The sequence below is a fragment of the Carassius auratus genome, chromosome 47, assembly GCF_003368295.1.
Source record: "Carassius auratus strain Wakin chromosome 47, ASM336829v1, whole genome shotgun sequence".
NCBI classification, from domain to species: Eukaryota; Metazoa; Chordata; class Actinopteri; order Cypriniformes; family Cyprinidae; genus Carassius; species Carassius auratus.
In genome coordinates this window covers 1,356,734-1,382,265 of record NC_039289.1, presented here as the reverse complement: position 1 = coordinate 1,382,265, position 25,532 = coordinate 1,356,734, and the positions used below count along the sequence as shown (strand labels likewise).

Genomic DNA, 25,532 nt, shown 5'->3' with positions numbered 1-25,532 from the left:
GCGGGTTTATTTTCTCACACATTTTTTATTCAAATAACTCCCAGAGAACAAAAAACAAGAAATATTAAATCTCTGAGTGAGTGTTACATTCTGAAAGAACAAAAAGAAGCAAGAAAGAACATTTAATTCCTGGCAGCACATAAAAACCAAACAGCTGGATTCACTAAAGTTTCTCATGATTGTTGTGCGTCTTGTGGCATCATGACTATGACCTCTCCCTCCATGACCACTTTGTCTTTGGCAGCGCAGGAAACAGAAATAAAAGCAAAGGACATTTTGATCTTTTTGACCTCCGCTTCTGCCACAACCTCCTCTCCGATGTAGAGGGGTGCCGGAAAGCGTATTTCCTGGTGAAGAAACACACAGCCTTTGCCGGGCAACTTCGTCCCCAGAACTGCTGAGATCAGACCGTTAATCAGCACTCCGTGAACAATGGGGGTCTCGAAAGAGGTCGTTTTGGTGTATTCGGGGTCGAGGTGGAGAGGATTCGTGTCCCCCGTCAGCTCAGCAAAAAGTGTGACATCTCTGGCACTGAATGTTTTGCTAAGCGAGGCCCGTTCACCCACGTAAAGCGACCTGTGCCCTACTGTGAGGGATGTGGGAACTGAGTTGAAAAAACTGTTTATATTTCTGCTGAAAATACTTCTTCTGAGAAAAAACATTTTTTTCCACCCAATGTATTTTTTTTTTTCTGTAGGCCCACCTCACTATATCAACTGGTCTGCGAACCGCAGCTCACGGCTATTCCCAGACAACGCTAGTAAAAATGGCGACACCTGCAATGATAAATAAAATGAAATATGAGTTGCATTTAACACAATGTCTGTGTCATTTATTAGAAGTGCATTGGGGTTCAGTATCTATAATGAGATAAAGAGTAACCGCCCATCAGCATCTGACGCAAATTACAAAGTACACACAGTTTGGCTGAAGGAATGCCAATGGTCTCATTAAAATTCTGTCTAGTCATTCCTGGAAGATCTACAATTGATCCACAATCTTTTTACTGACATCTAGTGCCAACAAACTGCAAACTCAGGGCAAAGTAAATCTTTAATCTGCTTCAACACTGGGGGAAAACGTACCTGCGTGACTCTGAATGCACATGCCTCATTCTGATATGATCCCAGTAATGTTAAAGCGCTCCACAATTTCACCAGGCCGCTGAGATTAAAGCACAAAAGAATATAAAAACTGAACATCATTTGGGTTGGACAAATCCGTAAGTGTTTATTCCTTTCAGAAAAAAACATTCAAGAAATTAATTACTAACAGATTTGTCCAATTAAAACGGCCCTAAACTCGAGCCCTGAGGGACACTCAAAGTTTCTGTGTTTATAAACAGCTCTGTACCTCCAGTATATTATGTTTCAACTCTTTGGCCTAAATGTACAAGATTTGTTCTTTGAGCATGTCTTACCTGTTGTACACTCTCAGTATACCGGTCAGTTCGTTCTGATCAAATTTAAGCAAATCAAATGGAAAAGAAGCTCCAACCTGCCATACAAAAAAAACAAGTCAGAAATAAGGATCAAGTCGAAACAAATGACTCAACACAGCTCATATTATATATAACACAAAAAGGTTTATGGACTGTAAAATATATATATTTTTTACATTTTTAATTATTTATGTAATACAAAAAACTTGATCATTAAACTATAATCCAAAATGAAAATTTAGTTGGTTAATTAGATAATTTAAGCAATTTTTAATTATTTGACATTTATTATTCATAATTATTGTCATATATAATTATTTTACATTTCGGCATCATTTATGATTAAATTAACCATTCTCAATGTATTATGCTATTTCACAGTCTATTTTTGGACTCCCCCCCCCTCAGCAGTTAAGTTATTTTACAAAGAAACAATAACTGAATCATTACACTCAAATTGTAAAAAAAGAGAGAAATACTATGTGCTTACCTCTCCGTACAGGTCTTTGAGTCCACAGATAATCAATTGTTTGAACTGTGCATCAGTAATATTTTTGTTTCCACTCTCCAAAACTCTTAAAAAAATAATAAAGGCGAAAATTTAATTTCATGCACCATCTAATAATTGCATTAAAATTAGCAGATCAACACTGACCTATCTCATATCACTTACAGAGATATCTTCATATAATGGTAAACTGAAGCATTTTTGTACACATATCGCTCAAACTTTGAGGGTTCCTCCATAACTTGTATTTTTACCCAATGAAATCTTCCCAGATGGTCTGCGAGTATGCCTAAATGAAGGTAGATAAAAACCTGTCGTCAATTCAAATCAATTTGCAGTGCTAATTACTACAGGAATATGTAAATAAATGCATATAAGAGTTGAGTTGCATATTCAATACGAATATTCAAACACAATGACTGTATCATGGTACTGCCACAATATTCTTTATAATGATGAACTAATAGGATAATTCATGCATTTATGGAAGATCGGTGTCTTCCAGCTCACGTGTCAGTTCTGTATTAACTATGAACTCCAAAAAGACTAATACTTGTTAAAGAGTCTCCCGCCGCTATGTATTACAACATGCTGCATTTAAATATTAAATAAACGTCAAACAACTAACTGTTTGGAGGTCAGAAAACAGATGAACTTACAGAATTAAAGGTCGTGTTTGTCCTTTATGAACAGCATGCGCAGCGCCATGCGCCCTCTTGTTTTGCCAAATCTCGCGATAACTCCCTCAATAAAAGTAAATGAAAATAAAAATAAAACAACAACAGGGAAATTAATTTTTATTATGATGACGGACAATAATAATAATAATAATAAAAAAGACCCCCCCCCCAAAAATAAATAAATAAATAAAATAAAAAATAAAATAAAGATTATATATTTATTGATAACTTTTAGTAAAAAAAAAAAAATCAGTTCCACTGTTGTTATTTTTTTCCCAGTTCATTTCTATAATTTGTATTTTTTTGCTTGCATTTTTTTTTAATTATTTTTATGGCATAACTCTTCCAGTGAACTGAATTGCAACCGAGTGTGTCTTCCGCGTCTCTGTTTTGATGAAGTTACGCAACTCTGTTGAGTTTCACTTTTATTTCTTTAAACGTCCCTGGTTTCGTGAACAGCACGGATGATTTAATTAACACTGTATCGTTTAAAACACGAACCCGAAAAGCTTTTTAAATACTGCTCTCCTATGGTTGGTAAGTTTATTTCCTTATATTTCACTCTCTGCTGTTGAGCTGAACCAGCGCTTGTTACATATTTGATTAGTGAGCTGGTTAAGTTGGTTAGCATTGGTTGGTTACATAAAGTCTAAAATACGTAGTACACTTTTATGTTGACATTTCTGATATAGTACCATAGTATTCTGAAATCGCCATGGAGTAAAATACCATGGTGTACGAGGAAGGTAACCATTCATTACCTTTGCATGTATAAAAATACTATGGTACGACGACCAAGGTAATTTTTTGGAATGGAATTTAATATCGACAATAAAATATCAGGGATTCGCACATATATTTTAATATATATATTTCTATTATATGGAATAATAAATATAATAATATTTAAAATATTTCTAGCTTGAACTATGATACTGCTAGGTGTTTTGTATGCACTATAATTTACTGTATTTTTGGACATTTACTAAAGTATATAAATGCATATAATGTAATATGAATTTTATTTGTAATATTAATTGTTATAAAGTAATTTTTAATAGAATATATATATATATATATATATATATATATATATATATATATATATATATATATATATATATATATATAAACTATTTATGTAAACAATTGCTATATAAACCGATAATATTATATATAAACAAATGTTTATATTGAATATTTATTTTAACGAATAAAATAAATAAATTGGTATATTTACTTAATTTGTAATATTCAATTTATTAATAATATAAATATGTATATTAAAATATAAAACATTTAAAATACTAATATATATTTATTTTAATTTTTAATTTTTTCTAATTTTTACTTTGTGTGTGTGTGTATGTTTTAAAGCTTTCAAGGTAAAAGTATGGCTGCCCTAGATGCCTCTAGAAATATAAAAGAAGGTGAGTGCTAGTAAATGCATTACGCAATAAATTCATATATCAAAAGACACATTTTCCACATAGCAGCATGTTTTATGTTAACATCACATCTTTGCTGTCGCAGCCGAGGATGCAGCTCGAATGCTGAGTGACGCCATCAACTCTAGAGACAAAGATGAAGCGACCAAGTACCTGGATCAACTTTTGGATCTAAAACTCCCAGTGTGTGTCAAAATAAATCCTGAAGCATACTCTAAAGACAGCATCAGGTATGCTGTTAGACTTGTTTTATTGCGGTGCGAAAAACTTGTTACTGGGGATCTGAAGCTATATGTGATTTTTTGTTTTGTTTTGTGTGATGGTAGGTTGAGGGTAGGAGTGGCGGACGCCGTGTCAGATGCCCACATCCCAATAACAGTGATGGTACCAGTTTACATTACAATATCAGAGCTGAAAGAAAAGGTAAATAGTGTTAATGATGAACCTGTGTATGAAATTCTTGTTTGAAACGAACCCAAAATTGTACATATATTTAAGCCCTTACTGACTTTTTAGTCATTCACAATTTGTCTTTCAGATCAATCAAGACTATGGCTTCCACCCGTCCCTCCAGCGCTGGGTGATCGGGAAGCGCCTGGCCCAGGACAGAGAAACCCTGTATCAGTATGGGGTCAGAAACCATGATGATACAGCATTCCTCTTCATCCTTTCCCCCAGGCTGTCAATCTGAGCCGGGAACAAGAGAGAAAAGAGAAAGAGGATAGACGGATCTATGGTATCTAGCCTGTATTTCTGACTAAAAAAAAAATAACAGCTTTTATATGAGTTCCCTGAACTGCATTTCTTTCTTAATGAAGATATAATCGAGATAGTTGAACGTCCACCTCATCGCCCACCAGAACTCGTTGCCAGAGGAGATAATCGCCCTCCTCTACCTCCCAAACCTCAGGTCTGTCTCTCTATCATTCTGTCTGTTGCTCTGTCTATTGTTTTTTTGTCACTATCTGCAGCTCTCTCGTTTAGTCTGTCTATCTCTGTCATTTTATTAATTGTTCTATCTGTTGCTCTATCTGTAGCTCTATCGTTCAATCTGTTGTTCTTTTGTTCTGTTTGTCTCTATATCTATCATTCTGTTGTTCTGTCATTCTATCCATTGTTTTGTTGTTTTATTTGTAGCTCTATCTGTCGCTCTGTCTATGGTTCTGGCACTCTGTCGCATTATCTATCATTCTTCTGCTCCATCATTCTGTTTGTTGTCGCTCTGTCTACTAGCTTTCTTCCTATCTGTCGCTCCATCGTTCTATCTGTCACTCTATCCCTATCTCTATCTTTAATCTGATCATTAATCTGTTGCTATGTTTCTATTGCTTTATCGATCTCTGTTGCTCTGTCATTCTATCTATTTTTTATTTTATTTTGTCTGTCGCTGTCGTATGTTTCTGGTACTCTATCTGTCACTTTATCTATCATTCTATCTGTCGCTCTGTCTATGGTTCTCGCACTCAGTCACATTATCTATCATTCTTCCGCTCCATCATTCTGTTTGTTATCGCTCTGTCTACTATATATCTTTAGCTATCATCCTATCTCTATCCTGTCGCTCTATCGTTCTTTCTGTCACTCTATCCCTCGCTCTCTTTCATCTGTTCATTAATCTGTTGCTATGTTTCCATTGCTTTATCTGTCACTTTATCTATCATTCTCTGTCATTCTATCTGTAGTTCTATCATTTAATATGTTGTTCTTTTGTTCTGTTTGTCTGTATATCTATCATTCTGTTGTTCTGTCATTTTTTGTCATTTTATTTGTAGCTCTATCTGTTATTCTATCTGTCCCTCTGTCTATGGTTCTGGTGCTCCATCTGTCGCATTATCAATCATTCATCTGCTCCATCATTCTGTTTGTTGTCATTCTGTCTACTATATATTTTTTGCTATCATCCTATCTGTCGCTCTATCATTCTATCTGTCACTCTATCTCTTGCTCTATCTTTAATCTGTTCATTAATCTGTTGCTATGTTTCTATTGCTTTATCTGTCACTTTATCTATCGTTCTCTGTTGCTCTGTCATTCTATTTTGTTTGTAATTTTCTCTGTCGCTCTATGGTCCTGGTGCTCTATCTGTCACTTTATCTATCATTCTATTTGTCGCTCTTTCATTCTGTAATTCTGTCTTTAGCTCTATCTATCATTCTGTCTGTCACTCTAAGTTTCTACTGGTTTATCGGTCAATTTATATATTGTTCTCTGTCGCTGTAGCTATCATTCTATTGGTTGCTTTTTCTATGGTTCTGACGCTCTATCTGTCACTCTTTTATTCTATTCGTTGTTCTTTTATTCTGTCACTCTGTTATTCAGTCTTTCATTCTATCTGTCACATTATCCGTTTCGATCACTTTATCTATTGTTCTGCCACTCTACCTCTCATTTTATCTGTTGCTCTTTCTGTGGTTCTGATGCTCCTTCACCTTAACTATTGTTCTGTCCGTTGCTCTATCATTCTATTTGTTGTTCCATCATTCTTTCTCTTTATCTGTCCCTCTGTCTATCATTCTAACCGTTGCTCTATCTAGTTTCTATTGCTTTATCTGTCACTCTATCATTCTGTCACTCTATCATTCTATTTTTTGCTCTATCATTGTCACTTTGTCCGTTGCTCTATCTAGGTTTCTGTTGCTTTATCTGTCACTCTATCTATACTTTTCTGTCACTCTATCTATCATTCTACCTTTCTTAGTTCTGTGTCACTCTATCATTCTGTATGTTGCTGTCTGTAGCTCTATTGTTCTATCACTATATCTTTTGTTCTATCGGTCATTCTCTATCATTTTACCTGTTGCTCGCTCTATCTATCTATCTATCTATCTATCTATCTATCTATCTATCTATCTATCTATCTATCTATCTATCTATCTATCTATCATAATTATAATAATTTTATTTGGTTTTATAGCTAGTTGGTTGGTCATGTCCTGGTTGCACGTTTGTGAATAAACCAACACGTCCAGGTTGTGAGATGTGCGGTACAGAAAGACCTGACAACTATAATGTACCTGACATATACCAGCCAGATGAGACAGAAACCAGGAGACTCCAGCAGGAGGAACTGGCCAGACTGCAGTACGAGCAGGTTAGTTGAGGGGACCCAACATACTGGACTACAGTGAACTGTTAGATTGGACTGTGGGATGAAAAACACTCGAATGGAATATTGTTTAACTCATAAATTATATACAACTTTTTCCTCTTGGACAAATTTATAGGTTTTGATTTTTAAAGGATTTTGTTAGCATCTTTTAATATTGTGTCCGCATTATGATGAAAAAAATCAGCATTTTTACAACAGTGTCTTTTCCTGATCTGGTTTATTGTTATTAAAAGCAGATATATAATGCATGTTGTCTGTCCATTTATGTATGTAGTCTATGAAGGATGAACGGGAGAGGAATTTCCAAGAACTCCTTGAAACGGATTCCCACAGTTTGGTGGGGAATGTGGAAGAGCTGGATTGTGCCATCTGCTTTTGCACCATCATGCCAGGAGAGGGCGCTGTGCTGAGAGAGTGCCTTCATAGCTTCTGCAGGTGCTGCGAGAATGTTTATCAGTTATCAGTTTATCAGTTTTAACAGGAAGTAGTGAAACAGACTGAAATACAACTTTGAATATCCTACAGGGAATGTCTGAAGGAAACAGTTCTGAACTGCATGGATGCCGAGGTGGCTTGTCCTTACAGAGACCAAGCTTACTCCTGTAACTGCAAACTTCAAGATCGAGAAATCAAATCTGTAAGATCATAAATGCCATATTATTTAACCTTGGTGGTTATCTGTTCTCTTAATAAAACACACCAAACTTTACTGTTTCCCACCAGCTCCTCTCCCAGGATGAGTACCAGAAGTTTCTAGAACTGAGGCTGAACATCGCAGAGTCGCGCAGTGAGAACAGTTACCACTGCAAGACGCCCGACTGCGCCGGCTGGTGCATCTTCGAAGATGACGTGAACGAATTCACATGTGGCATCTGCAACGAGACCAACTGTATCCTCTGCAAGGTGAACACAAAGTTTGTCGGTGTCTTGTTCACGTTCAATTTTAAAAGTGCGTGTTATGGTGACCTAAAGTACTGTGCATGTGCATCTCAAGGCTATTCACAAGGGAATGAACTGCAAGGAGTACCAGGATGACCTCCGCATTCGAGCGCAGAATGACGACGCAGCCCTGCAGACCACACAGATGCTGGATGTAAGTGGAAAATTAATTTGTTCAGCTTTTTTGTCAGTATTTGAAATTAATTGCAATTGTGAAACAGCACCGACTAGGGGTGGGAATTGTAAAGAATTTCCTCACTGGAACTGCAGTTCTAATGGCTACACAAAGGAATAAGGAAATGCAATTTCATTGTGAAAATTAACATTATTGATAAGTAAATGTACAATAAATTGTTTGGGACTTGGACTACACTGGTAATGCTGTATGTGTTTGATAGACTAAAAAGAGCCGATTCAGAAGAGTCATTTGTTCGGGAATCAGACTACGTTGGTCGTGCTGTATGTGTTTGATTCACTACAGAGAAACGATTCATAAGAGTCACTTGTTTGGGAATTAGACTACATTGGCCGTGCTGTCTGTGTTTGATTCACTACAAAGAAACGATTCATAAGAGTCACTTGTTTGGGAATCAGACAACATTGGCCGTGCTGTCTGTGTTTGATTCACTACAAAGAAACGATTCATAAGAGTCACTTGTTTGGGAATTAGACTACATTGGTCGTGCTGTCTGTGTTTGATTCACTACAAAGAGATGATTCATGAGAGTAATTTATTTGCAAATAAGATGGTCGCACTGTACATGTTTGATTCACTAAAACAGTCAGATTCAAAAGAGTCGCTTGTTCAGGACTCATTCCACATTGGTCACACTGTGCGGCCGGATTCAAGAGTTGATTTATAAGAGTCATTTGTTTGAGAATCAGATTCCATTGGTCGTGCTGTATTTGTTTGATTCACTTCAGAGAAACGATTCATAAGAGTCAATTGTTCAGGAATCATAGTACACTGGTTACACCTTATGTTTTTCAAATACACACAAAAAAAACAATAAACTGTAATTATTTGTTACCCATTGACCGGTTTCACTTCCAGCAACTCCTGAAGAACGGCGAGGCGATGAACTGCCCCAAATGTCAGGTGATCGTCCAGAAGAAAGACGGCTGTGACTGGATCTGCTGTCTGATGTGCAAGACCGAAATCTGCTGGGTGACCAAACAAGCCCGATGGGGACCTCAGGTTAGAAACTAAAGTACATAAATCATTCGTTCAGTGATTAGCAAACATCAAATGGCTAACTTGGACCTGGTTTCGTCTCCGCAGGGTGCTGGAGACACATCGGGGGGTTGCAAATGTCGAATCAATGGAGTCCTTTGCCATCCGAAATGTCAGAACTGCCACTAAACACTGATTCCACGAGCAAAAACATGCGCTACAGCAACAAAACACTTACAAAACTCCTTAAAATAATCCAGGTGGGGTTGATGTGATGCATACAGTTTGCACTTATAGCTTTAAAACATTTGCTCAGTCTAGTGATATCACTGGCACAGTCATCTGGATGTCACGACTTAATAGATATGTTCTAGGACTAAATTTACAGACCGTGTTTACAAATGTAAAAATATCATGGGATAATATAAACGAATGAAAAAGTGACATTTTTAAAATATACGTCAAACTGTCTTAAATCACTACTGGCAAACTGATGCTCTCAGACTTTGTGCAATGATATTGTAAGAGGAAAGCATTATGGTGCAAGAATATTGTTTTTTTTTTTATCCAAAGATTTTTTTTGTGTGCACGATCATAGCAAAATATGCAATATGGAGCAATGAAGGAAAAAACACATTAAAGAAAAAGCAGAAGAAATGCAGCATAGAATGTAATCAAATGCATAATTACACATTACGGATATATTAAAAATTAATACTGAAAAAAATGTCGTCTAATAATTAGACTAGGTTTTTTTTCCCATATTGCATTTTTTTACATGTAGAAGCATTTTCATTCTGTTGACAATATGTCTTTGTTTACAAAATTGTACTATTCAATAAAGCTGGTGTACAGTTCAATTATTTATTCATTTTTTATAAACACCTTTAAATAACCTCTTAAAAAGAAGTAATAATTCATAAAACAAGCAGTGCAACATGAATTGAAAAGAACAAGTATTTTTGACTCAAATGATTTATCTTTTCTTTTTATTTAAACATATTTAGCAACATGGTCAAATGTGACATTAACATGAGAGAACCAAAGACGACTTAAGACGATCTCTCAAAGTGAAAAAAATGAGCAAGAAGCGCGTTCTTTAGTGAAAAAGTAATGCATAATAAAAGCAAAAGCAGTAGTTGTGTTGATGGCAGAGTGTTATTTCAAAAAATATTGATTCATGGATATTTTTTGAACCAAGCAGTGTTGGATGTTACTTGATGTTACTTTGATGTGGTTTAGTGGAAACGATCAGTTGTGAACATTTGAACAACAAAAATAACAACGTGCCATGATTCAACACAGAGTTCGAGAAACTATTGTTTACACACTCTGTTGATCAGCTGAAGTTATTCAGAAGTGCTTTCAATTCAATGTCTTGAGATTCACGAGAAGTGCACGTTATGTACTAGGACTGGCACTTATCATAAAAAAAATACTGTAATTAAGGTGATTCGGAGAGAGAAAAAACCCTGCAATGTAGTGGAAGAAAAAACAACTTCAAAAAACATTAACATGCAAATTACGAACATAATAAAAAGTTGTTTCGTTCACTGCATACACTTAACAAATGAGATTCGTGCCCATCAGGGGTCCTGGACCAATCAGACGCAATATCGAATTCTACAAACAGGTTTTCTAAAAATATTTTGGTCTCAATTTATTTGTAGGTTTTCAATGTTTGCAAAGCATAATAAAGAACATGGGGTCTCGATCATGAAGCACAAGTTGAGCAAATTTCTGAAAAAGCAATTTTTGTGAAATTGTTGATTTTGAGGGAATGGTTGTTTTTCTTTAATGTTGTTTTTGTTCGTGAATTTCAAACATAAATTAATCGCAAAAAGTCAAATGTTTTACAAAGGACTTGACAGCCTTCATAAACGCACATATTTTTTCAAACGTTAAATGTTTTTTGAGCTTGAATTTTAAAACAAAGACTCCTTTAATGATTTTATGTAGTTTATAAAACATTCTTATGTAAACTGTTTACATTACATTTTAATTTCAAAGCAAAAATTCTAACTATTGTTAATAAATTGTTGTATTCAATTTTGTAAAAAATTTATTATGAGAAATGCACGATTCTTAAATTGTTGCAGTCAATTTAAAACAACAATTTCGGTTATTTTGTATCATTATGAACGTGATGTCAAGGCATTCTTATGTAAATTGTCACATTCACTTAAATTTGAGAATTTTTTCAAAACGAAAACTTTGTTTTACAAACAATATACTTCTTTAATAGGTACATTTAAAAAATAAGCTTTAAATTATCGTTACTGAATGGTGGATATCAATTCAATGTGACAATTTATAAAAAAAAACATTACATTTTAAAAGAAATAGTTCCAACCAAAATGAAAATTTGCTGATATTTAACTCTTAGAGGTTGAAGAGTTTGTTTCTTCATCAGAACAGATTTGGAGAAATGTAGCATTACATCACCATTGAATCATCTGCAGTGAATGGGTGCCGTCAGAATGAGAGTCCTAACAGCTGATAAATGCATAACAATAATCCACTCGAATTTTTACTTTTAACTTTTTGCATCTCCTGCTGCCCCCCCACATCAAAATCTACCAATATATTTGTTTAGAGACGTTTTTCCATATTATGCTCCTGATTCAGACAAGACAATATTTACACCTGAGAAAGCAATATTATGGATAGAGAACATATATTTTAAAGTTTATAAATCTCTTAAAGATAGATTTCTTTCTTTTAAACATGACGCTTTTTCACTTCAGAAGACATTATCTGATGGACTGGATTACGTGTGGCTTATTGTGATGTTTTGATCAGCTGTTTGGACTCTCATTCTGACGGCACCCATTCACTGCAGACGATCCATTGGTGAGAAATCCATTCCGCTCAGATTGTGTTTCATGTATGAGACGTGGAGTATACATAGAGCCACTGTACATCCAATCCCACCCCAGGATTGTGTTGCTTGTCCTCAGTAGATCCAGGAAACTGTTTCTTCATCTGCTGGAGGAAGTGATCGCTCTGCTTTACTGAATATTTCAGACTCAGCACCTCATTCAATGGGAAAAGGCTTGTTTAATTATAATAACTATGATCACATGTATTATGTATTAGTCTAACCAGTATAAATACTTGGTTACAGCGTAACAAATATTCAGTGCTGTGCTTTGGCTCCTTCACGGGAAGAGTAAGGCTAGTTTAGGAGCCCATTCCAGGGCAGAGTTTACCACGGCTAAAGCGGCCGCCCCTAACGCCACGGTCAATCCCATGACCGCCAGCCGCATGAAGCGGCGCGCCGTGGGCCGGACGACTGCCACGCTCCCTCGCTGGGCCTCCAGGGGGCGCTCCTGCTGCTTCTGCTGCTCTTTCCGTCTCCGTCGAAGCACTGTGTCCGGACGCTGCTGCGTCGACGCCAACTCCAAGTCTTTGAAGGAGGAGACCGCCGTCCTGGACCAAACAACAAATAAACAGTGTTTGGTGGGACATGTCAGTTGTGAGAGAAACGTTTCTGGAAGGTAGACTTACAGGTGACTGCGCTCTCTGGCCAGCTCGGACGGGGGGAACTGAACGAACAGGTCTCCTGCGCGGCTGATCAGCGTCTCGTACGGCAGGTCCTCTGGGATACGGGACAGCAGATGGTGCATCATGGCCATGTCACACTCACAGTCCAACACCTCGTCCTCTCGATGCAACACGATCTGCAAAGAGAGAACCACGCTTGCACTGAGATTGAGTCAGACTTAGCACACTACTTCTCTTCCTTTACATTATCTTGTGTGGAAAATGTAAAGCATACATGTGGATTTTCTTTATCTGAGTGTATTTGATCTGAAAATCTTAACATTCTTTATGGTAGTATTAAAGGGTTAAAAATAATACTACTATTATGTAACTGTACTGTAAAAAAATGTTTAATTTGTGTTTACAATTTACTGCAAAATTTTAATATCAAATATATGTTTATACATATTTAAAGTATCTTATTTTATGTGAGCTCTGGAAAATATAGTAATGCCAATTAAATTATTATATAATATCTCATTTTTAGTAGATTTTTTTTTTTGCATTATGATACTGACAATATATTTGTTTAAATTAAATTAAATAATACCCCATTTTGTTAATGTAATGACTTTTTTTGCATTCCGGTAGTGACAATGTTTTTTTTTTACATATTAAAACAAGATCTAATTTTATGCTATGGTAATTACAATGAGGTTTTTTTAAATAATAAACAATATTTTGTTTTACGTTACAATAATGACAATGAGATTTTTTTTTTTCATTATAGTAGGCTACTGATAATTATGAGGAAAATGTACAGCAAAAACTAATTCATTAGTACAACAATAATGAAAGTAATAATTATGAGAAAAAGTCACCATGCACAAAATCTTAAAGGTCCTAAAAGAGGCTGTTTAATTTCCTTTTTTTTTCTTTTTGGTGCAAAATTCCCTTTATATAAAGCTTTTGGTTTTTAGTCCCTCACCTACATTTTGTCAAACATCAAAAAGTTTATGGAGAACACAGTACTTATAGTGTGGACATGACATGTCCGTTATTTATTCCCGATTCAGCTCTAAATAAAAAGCTGAACATCAGAGACTCAGAGATTCAGAAGGTGGTTTCGAGGACAACTACTGGAAACGTACCACAGCAGCAAAGTAGATGGGCATGAGGGGATGGCAGGCCAGGAAGAAGTCGTACAACCGAACCACATGCCGGAAATCTGACAGCACGTGTCCGAACCAGGTGATGAGCCAGCTGAGAGCGAAAATGGTGCCGACCTCGGCTCTGCAGACAAGATAAAGACTCTTATCTCAATAAAGAAGGCCTGTCATCATTCTTTCAGGAGATGCTTTTAATGTAATGTCATTAAAAAACCCGAATCAAACCACTGAGCTTCAGCACAGACTAACAAACAAACACATGAAATCCCAGAAAATGGGCGTCTACTCACTGCTGCATCCAGTCGTACACTTCAGGGTTGACCCGCTTGATTATGGGCATCAGGTAGTTCAGGATGTGTTTGGTGTTGTCCATAGTGGGGTCCATAAAGTCCCTGGAATAGAAATATCTACTAGATATAAAACAAAATCATTTCAAGTTTTTATTTTTTATTTTTTTTTATACAGTAACTGAAAAAAAAATGATAAAATCCATTTATTTTCAGAATAAATGCCCATATGAGAAATATATACATAAGTGTGTATAAATACTTTAAAACGTAAATGGAATTTAATTATAATAGTTTTTAATAATGTTAATAATAACAATTTTTTTTACAGTTGATAAAATGTAGCGAAATAATGAAACTAATTAAATTATATTTAATATATTCTATACACATTACCGTCACTATCATTTTAGTTATTGTTACAGATATTGTTATGATTACATTTATCATTATTATAGTTAGCATTATCATTAATTGTTATACATGATTACAGTTGTAGTTACTGTTATAATTGTTATCGTTATAATTATCGGTACAGATATTGTTATGATTACAGTTATTCTAATTCCCGTCATTTCATTATAGTTATCGTTACAGATATTATGATTAAATTTATCATTATTATTAAAGTTAGCATTATCATTAATTGTTATAGATATGATTACAGTTATAGTTACTGTTATAATTGTTATTGTTATCATTAAATAACAGTAATGAATGTATGCATAAATATATTAAAATGTAAATATAATTTAATTATATTAATATTTAATAATAATAACATAAATAATATTTTTATTTACAGTTGATGTGATTTTTTATTTTGAACAAAAATTAAAAATATTGAAATAATGAAACAAATTAAATTATATTTAATATCTTATATGCACATTAAATGTAATAATAATAATAATATTTATATATATATTTGTCAAATTACAGGAATGAGAATGATATTTCTTTGTTGAAGGTAACTGTGCTTGATCTTCAAAAAAACAAAATATATAAACATTTTAAAATGTAAACAATACTGAATAAAATTAAAATGCTAATTTGTACTGGTGAGAATAGTGCTTGATTAAGTTGAACAACATTTCAGAATGAATAAAAATCTGCAAAAATGAAGTGACGTGGTGGTGACCCATACTCTTCGTGCTCTGCTTTTAACCCATCCAAGTGCACACACACCCGGAGCGGTGGGCAGCCATTTATGTTGCGGTGCCCAGGGAGCAGTTGGGGGTTCAGAGCCTTGCTCAAAGGCACCTGAGACGTGGTATTGCCGGCCTGCGATTCGAGTAAAACTCTCACCACTAGGCCATGACTTCCCCGACTTATATGAATCAAAAGAAGTGAATAAATACATCCTGTGTCTGTGTTTTGGTGTGTCCTGAAGCGGTTCTTGCCGTGTGTGTTTGCTGCTGTCGGCCCACCTGAGGTGGTGAGTGGAGAGTTTCTCCACCAGGGCAGTGGCCAGTCGTTCCCCCAGCACCAGCAGGAAGGTCACCACGATGTCATGGTATCCCTGATAATAGTGCAGCTGTGGGTTTTTCACCAGCACCCGCAGAATAATATCGATCAGCTCTTCCTGAAGGCCTTCCCGCTGCTCGTCCGGCATCCCTGCATTCATTAAACACCGCAAACAAACAGAGAGCAGCTTAGACATGAACCGAGAGCAGCTGAGGGTCCTGAAGGAGCAGCGGGGGGCCGTTCTGCTCACCTGGAGGGAAGCGTCTCAGGGATCTCTGAACATCTAGAAGCACTTGGTTGAAGTCCTTGTTATTGTCTCGATCAACCGGCTCTGGAAATAAACACTGGATTCACATCACAGCACATGGCTTTCATGAAGTCAATTTCCATGGATTTCATTCACTGGTTGTTTCCCCTTTATCAGCATAAATTAAGGCATATACAAGAAATATATATATATATATATATATATATATATATATATATATATATATAAATAAAAGATGTGCATTCACTTTTTAAATGTAAATATTATAATTAGCTTATACGCATTAAAAATATGTACATTTAATAATTAATAATAATAATAATAACAATCAATAATATATATATTTTTTTCACATTACAATTATTGAAAATATTTTTTTTTGTTGAAGGTAATTGCACTTTACATAAATAAAAGATGTAGTAATATTTTAAAATGTAAATAATGCAAATTTAACTATGGTATATGCATGTTTTATTTAATTATATTTAAATTAAATTAAAAAATATTCAATTTAATTAAAAAAATATTAAATTAAATTAAGTTTATGAATTTAGCAGACGACTCACAGTGCATCCAGGCCAACCATTTTTACCTAACATTAATAAATAAATAATAATATATTTTTTCACATTACAGTGATGAGAATAGGAATTTTGGTTATTTTAACGGTGCTTAATTATCTCGGACATTAAAAGACCTATAATTATTTAAAATGTAAATAAAAGTTAATTTAAATTTCATAGTTAATAATAATATATTTTCAGTACAATGAGTGAATCAACAGAATGAGTGAATTATGCTAGATTATCTGGAACATTAAATAAGTATAAATATTAAAAAATGTTAATTATATTTAATATAAATTGAAGCACATTTAATAAATTACATGTATAAATATTGCATATAAATATTTTAAGTGTTAATAAATAATACAATTATTTAATAAGATATAATAAACTATATGTAGATTATTATTTATAGTTGAATCATATTTTGCACATTCCAGGGTGAGAGAATGAGAAAGAGACTGTTGTTGTTGGATGAAACAGCCTGTTTTGTTCTCAGAATCTCACCTAGCTGTTCAGGGAGGTTTTCCACAGACACGTTGAGCAGTCTGGGCCACACCAGCCGGCGGATCTCGTCGCTCAGCAGTCCTCCTTCACTGATGGCCATGCGTCTCAGAGCGGCCACATCCACGGGCGTCGTGTTCAGGGCCTGCGTGATCTCCGCCGTCTTCCTCTTCCGTCTGGACTCAGCATCTGCCAACATGATGACCGCACGGATGCTAACTGCACTTCAGCAGAACAGTTCACCAAGATCTTTCCCTTTCATTTGTGCTAGTGTTTTTGTCTAAACAGCTGTTCCCAGAGGGACAGCGCTTTTAAAAGACTTGGTTTGGTTTTGAAAGAGAACTATTTTTCTCTGGCACACAAAACACAGTCACGTGCAAAACGTCTGAAGGAGTTCGTGTAAGTACTGTAACAGTTTTACTGTACATAATGAGCGCAGATATCTCACCACGATACATTCTTCAAAAGTGTTCTGAATAGTGCTTAAGACACGAAATAATGAGCATAACACCTTTAAATATATAATTTATACATAATAATGTATACATAACTTATATATTCACACATATATATATATATATATATATATATATATATATATATATATATATAATATCGTAAATATTAATCTATTTATATTTTGTCTATCTTAACAAATATATTGCTTTTTATGCTATCTATTTATATATAACGTTAGTAGAGATAACGATAAAAAAAAAACGTATTTCAAACTCATAAATTATCCATCACACTCTACATTTTAAGAGCCTTAAGAGCTATAACATTTATAGCATTCACTTATCGACCGGTAACGTTAAAGTGAAGCAGTAACTTAAATCTCTCATCGTGTATTAAATGAACTCTTCAATTAAACCCACCATGTTTTCCGAGTCCATTGAGACTCCGAGACTTCTTCAGATTCATCCTGTCACTGATGTCTTCAGGTGCAGCTTCATCATTCACTCTCAGGGAAATACTAACAGCTGACGGGCTTCTACTACTTTAGCTTGACAGCTAAAGGCCACATCCTCTCCTCAGACCCGCGTTAGCTGGATAAACTCACGGCACGTGCAGCACATCTGTCGCTCCGGACGGTTTCACTCACGTCAAGGGTTTTACACGAATGTGTTCCGCCGAACAGAAGCGGCATCTCTGCGTGTCTTTTGTGTCATTTCATGCGAATCGCCGCAGCAGCTCCAGCTGTAGTTTCATCTGGTTGATGTTGAGGTGTGAGTGAAGGATTATGGGAGTTGTAGTTTAAATTGCTCACGCAAAAGGCGGCGTCAGTCAGCATTCAAAATAACGGTCACTTTTAAAAAACACAATAAACACATAAAACGTATTTAAAATGATCAGATAAAAAATAAACACGTTTAACGGTCTTTAGAAAATGCTGTTGTACCTACGAAAAGGCATTTACTGAAATTTGTTTTATAAAAAATAATTTCAATTTAGTACACTTTTTTTTTACATTCAGTCAAGTGCAGTCGAAGACAGTCGTGTCGTGCAGTTGTTGACGGTTTGTGATATTTTTGTAATAGTTTAACGAAACGTTTATTTTGAAATATCGTTTTAAAATACGCTCATACGTTTTGTCCCTCCGCGCTCTCCGTATGTTTTCGAGCTGTCATGTGAATCCAGCAATTGCCAAAACGTTTAGAGAAAACTGATTTTATCAGATGAACATCTTATATTTTCGATTATAATAAATAACCAAAATGCTCTCCCGATTATTAAAAGAACATCAAGCGAAGCAAAACGAAAGGAAAGAGTCGCAAGGTATGTGTTTCTGTAGCTCTCTACCGAAAGGCCCTTTGATATAATTCAAATGCAGAGATAAAGACTATATTTGTGTGTTAAATGTATTTAAGAAAAGATAGAGTTGTGACATTGCTATAAATTATAAAATTAAATTTTCATTCGAGTCGCAAATTCAGGTTTCAGTAATTTCCTGTTTCATTTAGTCAACAACACTGCTTGTTAACGTAAGAATAATAAAAAACGAATAAATTATTATAAGCAAATATTGAATAATGGTTCACACACACACACACACACACACACACACACACACACACACACACATATATATATATAATCCAAAACAAATTCAAAATAAAGTGAATTAATCTAGACAACTCAAGTGCAATGAAATCATTGCTTTTTCTTGAAGAAAAGTTTCTCTGTGTTACAGAAAAACGAAGGCGAGAGGCCATAGCAGCTGCTACAAGTTTAACAGAAGCTCTGGTGGACCATCTGAATGTAGGGTGAGTCGGACTCGTGTGTGATGTTTGTAACGGTGCGCAGGATTATATGTTCAGTTCATGTGATCTCTTGGGTCATAAGCCCAGTCTTTGTGTGGCCGTTATGATGAAACTCTGCCAAAGCAGCTTAGAGTTGCATGGTTGGATGCAACAGAACATTGTTCACGCAACAGACAAATTAATGCAAAGAGCGCTGGGATGGAAACTGAATATTTCAACAAAAACTGAAACCTTTGCTGAAAATGTACTCATCTTCAGGCCATCCAAGATGTGGATGAGTTTCTTTCTTTATCAGAACAGATTTGGAGAATTTAGCATTACATCACCAGTGGATCCTCTCCAGTGAATGGGTGCCGTCAGAATGAGAGTCCAAACAGCTGATAAAAACATCACAATAATCCACAAGAAATCGAGTCCACCAGTTAGTGTCTTGTAAAGTGAAAAGTTGCATGTTTGTAAGAAACAAATCCATCATTAACCAATTTTTTTATGTAAACTGTCACTGTTAAATTGAACACGTCATAATATTGCTTTCTCCGATGAAAAAGTCATCTGGTCTGAATCAGGAGAGAAATATGCACGGATCAAGCACTTATGTATGTCCTTATGTAAGAGGACAACAGGAGATGGACTTCTTCACTGGAGGAAATGTTATTATGAATTATGGACTCATATTTTGAAGTTTTGGATTTGTTTCTTACAAACGTGAAGCTTTTTAATTTCAGAAGACGTTCATTGATGGACTGGAGTGCTGTGGATCACTGTGATGTTTTTATCAGCTGTTTGGACGCTCATTCCGACGGCACCCATTCACTGCAATGGATCGAGTGATGTAATGCAAAATTTCTCCAAATATGTTCCCAAGAAGAAACAAACTTCTTGAATAGCCAGAGAAAATATTAGTATTTTTGGGTGAACTGTTCCTTTAAGAGATTGTCGAGTATAAGTGTCTCTGTTCAGGGTGGCGCAGGCGTACGTCAACCAGCGCAAGCTTGACAACGAGGTGAAGACGCTGCAGGTCCAGGCCAGTCAGTTCGCCAAGCAGACGGCTCAGTGGATCAACATGGTGGAGAACTTCAACCAGGCCTTAAAAGTACACAAGCTGTTTTTAAATACTGATTAATGCTGGATTGAAACAATGGCAAATTTAGAGTTGCATTCGGTGGACTGTGCAGATTTAATGGCAGATTATTCCCTTACAGGAAATCGGAGATGTGGAGAACTGGGCGCGGAGTATTGAGATGGACATGCGGACCGTCACGACAGCGCTGGAATATGTGCACAAAGGCCCGGTTCAGCCCACGTCTTCATGAGCACATGGACAGAAACGCTCAGGCTTTTCCTCCAGATGCTGGTCAAACTCGGACACTCGTGTCTGGTTTATCACAGTAAAGCATTGCCGGAACAGCTGTTTATTTCTAATTTGTTTCATTTGTATTTTGTGTTTTACATAATATTAATATGCTTGCATAATAAAAAAAATATCTGTTGTGCTAAAACTGCTGCTTTTTATATCACATTTTACCCCCAAAAGTTCCCTTGTACAGATCCGCTGCCCTGCTTCTGACTTTATACAAACTTTTGACCAGCGTTTAATGTGTTTTCCATTCAGCCTCCGTAATGAACGTACAGTGCCAGAATTACACATTTTCCCTGCCCCTTTTAAGCTTTTATAGACGTAACAGCGAGCTAAAATAGATTTGATACGTTTTTGTGGGATTTCACGGTTTGTTAATTTTTACTTAACCCATGTTAAGCCGTGCACACACTGTGACGCTGCATAATCCACATTTACAACAAGGTCTTTCAGCCTCAGGATTAACATAAGGAGAAAGAGTAAAGCGTTAAACTAAGACAACGAAAAGAAAGAACAGAATGTGGCTGCTTTAAGTCCAGATTTTACATAGTTGCCCCATGGGACTGCATAAGATTTTTAGCTTGATAGTTCTTAATTTAGGTCATTTTTATCATGATTTTTTGAACTCATATGGTATATATATATATACACACACATATACAGACACATCGATCAGATTTATCAAACTAAAACCATAAATTAAACCCAGTTTAACAAATTTAAAAATAACTTATTTGAAATAAAAACTTTTTTTCAGCTAGTTTACAGATTTTTATTTAGTTCAACTTGATGTACTACAATAAAATTATAAAAATTAACATGAAACTATATATATATATATATATATATATAGATATATAGATAGATAGATAGATAGATAGATAAATAAAATCACAAAAATCCATATAAAGAAAATGTTAACTAAAGTTTAAATCGATAAAAATACTGATAAAAACTTCTAGATCCATATGATAATTAATTTGTATAAATTTCAATGAAAATAAATTATATATTGTGTAATACTATACGATTTAATTGTATATTCTAATTTATTTAATTATTATTTCACACGTACTAATATTCCATAGTCTTCACATATGACCATTTGAACATAAATAGAAATGGTTTAAAACTGCCGTACAAAAAAGTGTCACATTAATGTCTCATCACTGGACGGACGCTCCTGTCATTGCTTAAAGTTTCCTATCAACCTCCCAAAAACTAATTCAATCAACCTAAAAATAAAGTGAATTGGCATGATTCTCCTTAAAAGTTCCTCCCAACCCAGCTATTTGTGGAGGACGCTTACACAAGCACACAAAAATGCCCAAACGTCAATACAGTGAGATTAGAGATTAGAAATCGCGGCCCTCTCTGAGAGGATCAGCTTTAGGGATAAATCTGAGACGCAGACCCACTTCAGATCACTCACCAAACGCGCTCAGGACCTCCAGCTCCAGAGCCAAGAAGGGAAAAAAGTAAGTCTAATAACTGACTACTTTAACTGATAGCAGAATTTTGTATTATTTCAAGGTGGATTAACGTTTATTTAAATGTGTATGCTTAAAGAGATTAAAAAGAGTATTAGTTGGTTTTATATTCTCTTAAAATTATGTTTTACTTGCGAACATTTAAAATTGATTAATTTTGAATTATTAATCAGGTTAATTTGAGTAATAATTTGATGTTTTTTGTTACAAATAAGGCAATTTCTTTAATGTATGTTGATAAGGGTTTTCAGTTTAGTAATTTATTTTTATATTTGTTATTTTTCTTATTTTTTGGACGTTATTTTTTTTAAGTTAATCGTAAAATATTGTGTGTACAACTTTTATGCATTTATTACCGGAAAGCATAATAATTTTTAGATAAAAGCATGTTTGCATGTTTATTTGATAATTAATTATCATACATTCCTCAAAGCATAATGTGCGTATAGGAGCTTAAATGGTTGGTTTTGTCCAATTCGTTATGTGGTAACACAGAGATGAATCTTCAACCTTTCTCTTTGCTCATAAGTCCCTGTAGCTAATAGGTTTTGAGCTTTGAGAAGCTTATAGTGTTTCTGTGGTGCTGGACTTTCAATTTTATTGCGTTGTTGAAATCTTTACGCCCTTTGTTTTTTAAGAGCCTTAGTTTTTAGCCAAGATTTCTCATGTGCTCTGAAAAACGACAGCGTTACGCATGTTAGCCCCCTGTGAATACATAATCTAAAACCAAAGAGAAGCTGTGAACATGGATCAATAAAGTCCAATAAGCCCGTAAAAACCATATTAAGTCATTTTATTAGAATATTTTAAGAAGTTTTATATAAATTCACAATACTTTTTTAAACTGGAGTTAGACTATGTTGCCCCATGTGGTGATTTAAGGAATTGCACCATGACGCTTCATAATTACACCTGCATTGTTGTTGTTTTTCTTTCTTTTATTCATTGGCATTCTACCAAAAAGCAATTGTTTACAAAACATCTTTGCAGAATCACTCAGGAGGCAGAAGCGATGTACGAGTACTTGAGGTAAGAATGCGTCTGACTGAAATACTATCAAAACAAGCTAATAAACCAACAAAACTCATAAATATGTCCATATTGTATGCATTTTATGCTTACAGTAATAACTGTACCTGCACATACGCCTTGGGTGCGTTCGTGCTGCTGTGGGTTCTGGTGTGGTTCTACCGGGACAACCTGGAGATCACCAAGGTCTCGGAGAAACACGTTTTTGTAACAGGTTGCGACTCTGGGTTCGGACACCTACTGTGCAAACGCCTGGACAAACGTGGTTTCCGTGTCCTAGCCGGGTGTCTCACGGAAAAGGGTGCAGATGATCTGAAGAGGGCGACGGGACCTTTCCTGAAGACCTGCATTTTGGACGTGACCAGCACAGATAGCATTCAGAAGGCTTTGGAATGGACCAAAAAAGAAGTTGGAGATAAAGGTATAGTGTTTCAGGTGGCACTTTAAAATAAGTTTTAGATACAAGGAGTGACATCTTTGCTTCCGATTTCCCAGGACTATGGGGTCTTGTGAACAACGCCGGGCGCTCGCTTCCCATGGGTCCATCCGAATGGATGAAAATCCAAGACTTCGAAAGCACGCTCAAAGTCAACATGACTGGTGTTATCGAGATGACCATGAACTTCTTTCCTCTTGTCAAAAAGGCCCGTGGACGAGTGGTGAACGTGGCCTCAGTGTTGGGAAGAGTGGCCGCTAACGGCGGAGGGTATTGCATCTCAAAGTTTGCAGTGGAGAGCTTCTCTGATTGTCTCAGGTACCACACGTCAATGAATACAGTGTTTTTATGGGGCTTTAATATCATTTTGACCTTTGAAACCATAGCTTTAGTCTTTAAAGAAAACCTTTGGATTTTGCATTCAATTTCAGGAGGGACATCCAGAATTTTGGGGTCAATGTGTGCATCATCGAACCTGGTTTCTTCAAGACCCAGGTGACCAGTCTGGAGCCCATCGAAAGGGAACTCCATCGCCTCTGGAACCAACTGACCCCTGAAGTAAAGGAGAGTTATGGAGACAAATACTTGGATAAATGTATGTTTTTTTTTATGCCAACAACTACTTTTCTCCATTTCTCCAAACATATAGTCTCAACTAGCCTATAAACATTGCATTATGCAATGGCAGAACCATTTTTGGTTCCCTAAAGAACCTTTCAGTTGAAGAATTCTAAAAAGAACCATAGAGTGAAGATCATTTAAGAGTCTAAAGATATTCTTTCTACTGCAAGAACCTTTTGCCCACTGAAAAGTTTCAATGGTTCTTCTCAAAATCATCAATGCTAATAAAATACATTTATTTATAAGAGTATAGTCCATTTTGACACTCTTTGTCTCTCCAGATATCAAGATCCAGAGGCTGATAATGAACACCATTTGCGACTCTGACCTCAGTAAAGTGACCAACTGCATGGAACACGCCCTGCTGGCCGTCCACCCGAGAACACGCTACAGCGCAGGCTGGGATGCCAAGCTCTTGTGGATTCCCTTGTCTTATATGCCCGCTTGCATTGTAGATATCGCCCTGAAGCTGGTGTTGCCAAAGCCAGCAAAAAGTGTCTAGATTTGGACGTGAGTGTAGGACCGATTCCCTTAAATCTTAACCTTTCATGTTCCTCTTATGATACACTGGATGACGCTTTATTTTGGGGTCTTACAAAGTAACTAGAGTTTACAAACACTATGTGTCTGTAAATTTAATACTGTAGTATTTATGATGCAAAGTTATCTGGTTACTAGACACTATTAGTAATTTTGTATATTTATGAACTATTATGCAACGTAATTAAAATGTGCCTTTCTAAGTGCATCACCAGTTTGTGCCCATTGGTCATCTAATGTAGAGGTGTTGCTTGAGTAACCTTTGGTGTTATATCTGTATGTTACTGCTAATTAAATTCATATAACTGTATAAACATCATTCAATAAATGTCATAAGAATATTGTCTATGCACTGAGAACCATGCATCAATCTCATAACTTGCATAAAACCATCTTTTATTGTTGTTTTTCAATACTTTACTCTGAAGGTCATGGTCTTCCAGCTTTTGGTGAGTTGAGACAACTTAACTACAATTAGCTTGTTCAGGTGTGTTTGGTTATGGTTATAGCTAAACTCCACAGGAAAGTGGATCTCCTGGGCCAGATTTGAGGATCCCTGGTCTAAATGGACTATACTATTATAAATAAATGTATGTTATTAGCATTGATGGTTCTATGAAGAACCATTATCATCCATTGAAACCTTTGAGTATGCAAAAGGTTCTTTTAGTAGAAAGATTTTCTTTAGATTAGCCTATTAAATGATCTTCACACTATGGTTCTTTTAAGAATTCTTCAAGTCAAAAGTT

At 35.6% G+C, this 25,532-nt stretch overlaps 4 protein-coding genes and 1 pseudogene across 6 annotated transcripts; 3 read left to right on the top strand and 2 right to left on the bottom strand.

Moving 5' to 3' along the window:
* Positions 1-5: 5 nt before the first annotated feature.
* Positions 6-2,684, bottom strand: rpp14 (ribonuclease P/MRP 14 subunit). Its single transcript, XM_026235573.1, has 6 exons — positions 2,609-2,684; positions 2,115-2,238; positions 1,932-2,016; positions 1,421-1,497; positions 1,086-1,164; positions 6-776 (listed from the first exon to the last, which is right to left on the bottom strand). The coding sequence occupies exons 2-6, from the start codon at positions 2,186-2,188 to the stop codon at positions 708-710; spliced, it is 384 nt and encodes a 127-aa protein (XP_026091358.1). The 5' UTR covers positions 2,189-2,238; positions 2,609-2,684; the 3' UTR covers positions 6-707.
* A 318-nt stretch (positions 2,685-3,002) lies between these two features.
* Positions 3,003-11,155, top strand: LOC113064696 (ranBP-type and C3HC4-type zinc finger-containing protein 1-like; annotated as a pseudogene).
* LOC113064697 (TBC1 domain family member 20-like) lies at positions 10,273-17,970 on the bottom strand. Its single transcript, XM_026235568.1, has 8 exons — positions 17,925-17,970; positions 17,050-17,235; positions 15,959-16,039; positions 15,672-15,858; positions 14,245-14,346; positions 13,937-14,078; positions 12,810-12,982; positions 10,273-12,731 (listed from the first exon to the last, which is right to left on the bottom strand). Exons 1-8 carry the CDS (start codon positions 17,968-17,970, stop codon positions 12,461-12,463), a joined length of 1,188 nt encoding a protein of 395 aa, XP_026091353.1. The 3' UTR covers positions 10,273-12,460.
* Positions 17,971-18,550: 580 nt separating this feature from the next.
* Positions 18,551-20,809, top strand: LOC113064699 (biogenesis of lysosome-related organelles complex 1 subunit 1-like). The gene is made up of 4 exons (XM_026235572.1): positions 18,551-18,825; positions 19,241-19,313; positions 20,271-20,403; positions 20,513-20,809. Exons 1-4 carry the CDS (start codon positions 18,765-18,767, stop codon positions 20,621-20,623), a joined length of 378 nt encoding a protein of 125 aa, XP_026091357.1. The 5' UTR covers positions 18,551-18,764; the 3' UTR covers positions 20,624-20,809.
* Positions 20,810-21,772: 963 nt separating this feature from the next.
* On the top strand, positions 21,773-24,996 carry LOC113064698 (retinol dehydrogenase 7-like). Of its 3 annotated transcripts, none has more exons than XM_026235570.1 (6): positions 21,773-22,145; positions 23,148-23,186; positions 23,282-23,607; positions 23,682-23,940; positions 24,054-24,217; positions 24,525-24,996. In XM_026235570.1, the coding sequence occupies exons 2-6, from the start codon at positions 23,170-23,172 to the stop codon at positions 24,743-24,745; spliced, it is 987 nt and encodes a 328-aa protein (XP_026091355.1). In that variant the 5' UTR covers positions 21,773-22,145; positions 23,148-23,169; the 3' UTR covers positions 24,746-24,996. The 3 variants fall into 3 exon arrangements, with proteins under 3 accessions (XP_026091355.1, XP_026091356.1, XP_026091354.1); XM_026235571.1 differs by having other exon boundaries at positions 23,122-23,186; XM_026235569.1 differs by lacking the exon at positions 21,773-22,145 and having other exon boundaries at positions 22,295-23,186.
* Positions 24,997-25,532: the final 536 nt, after the last annotated feature.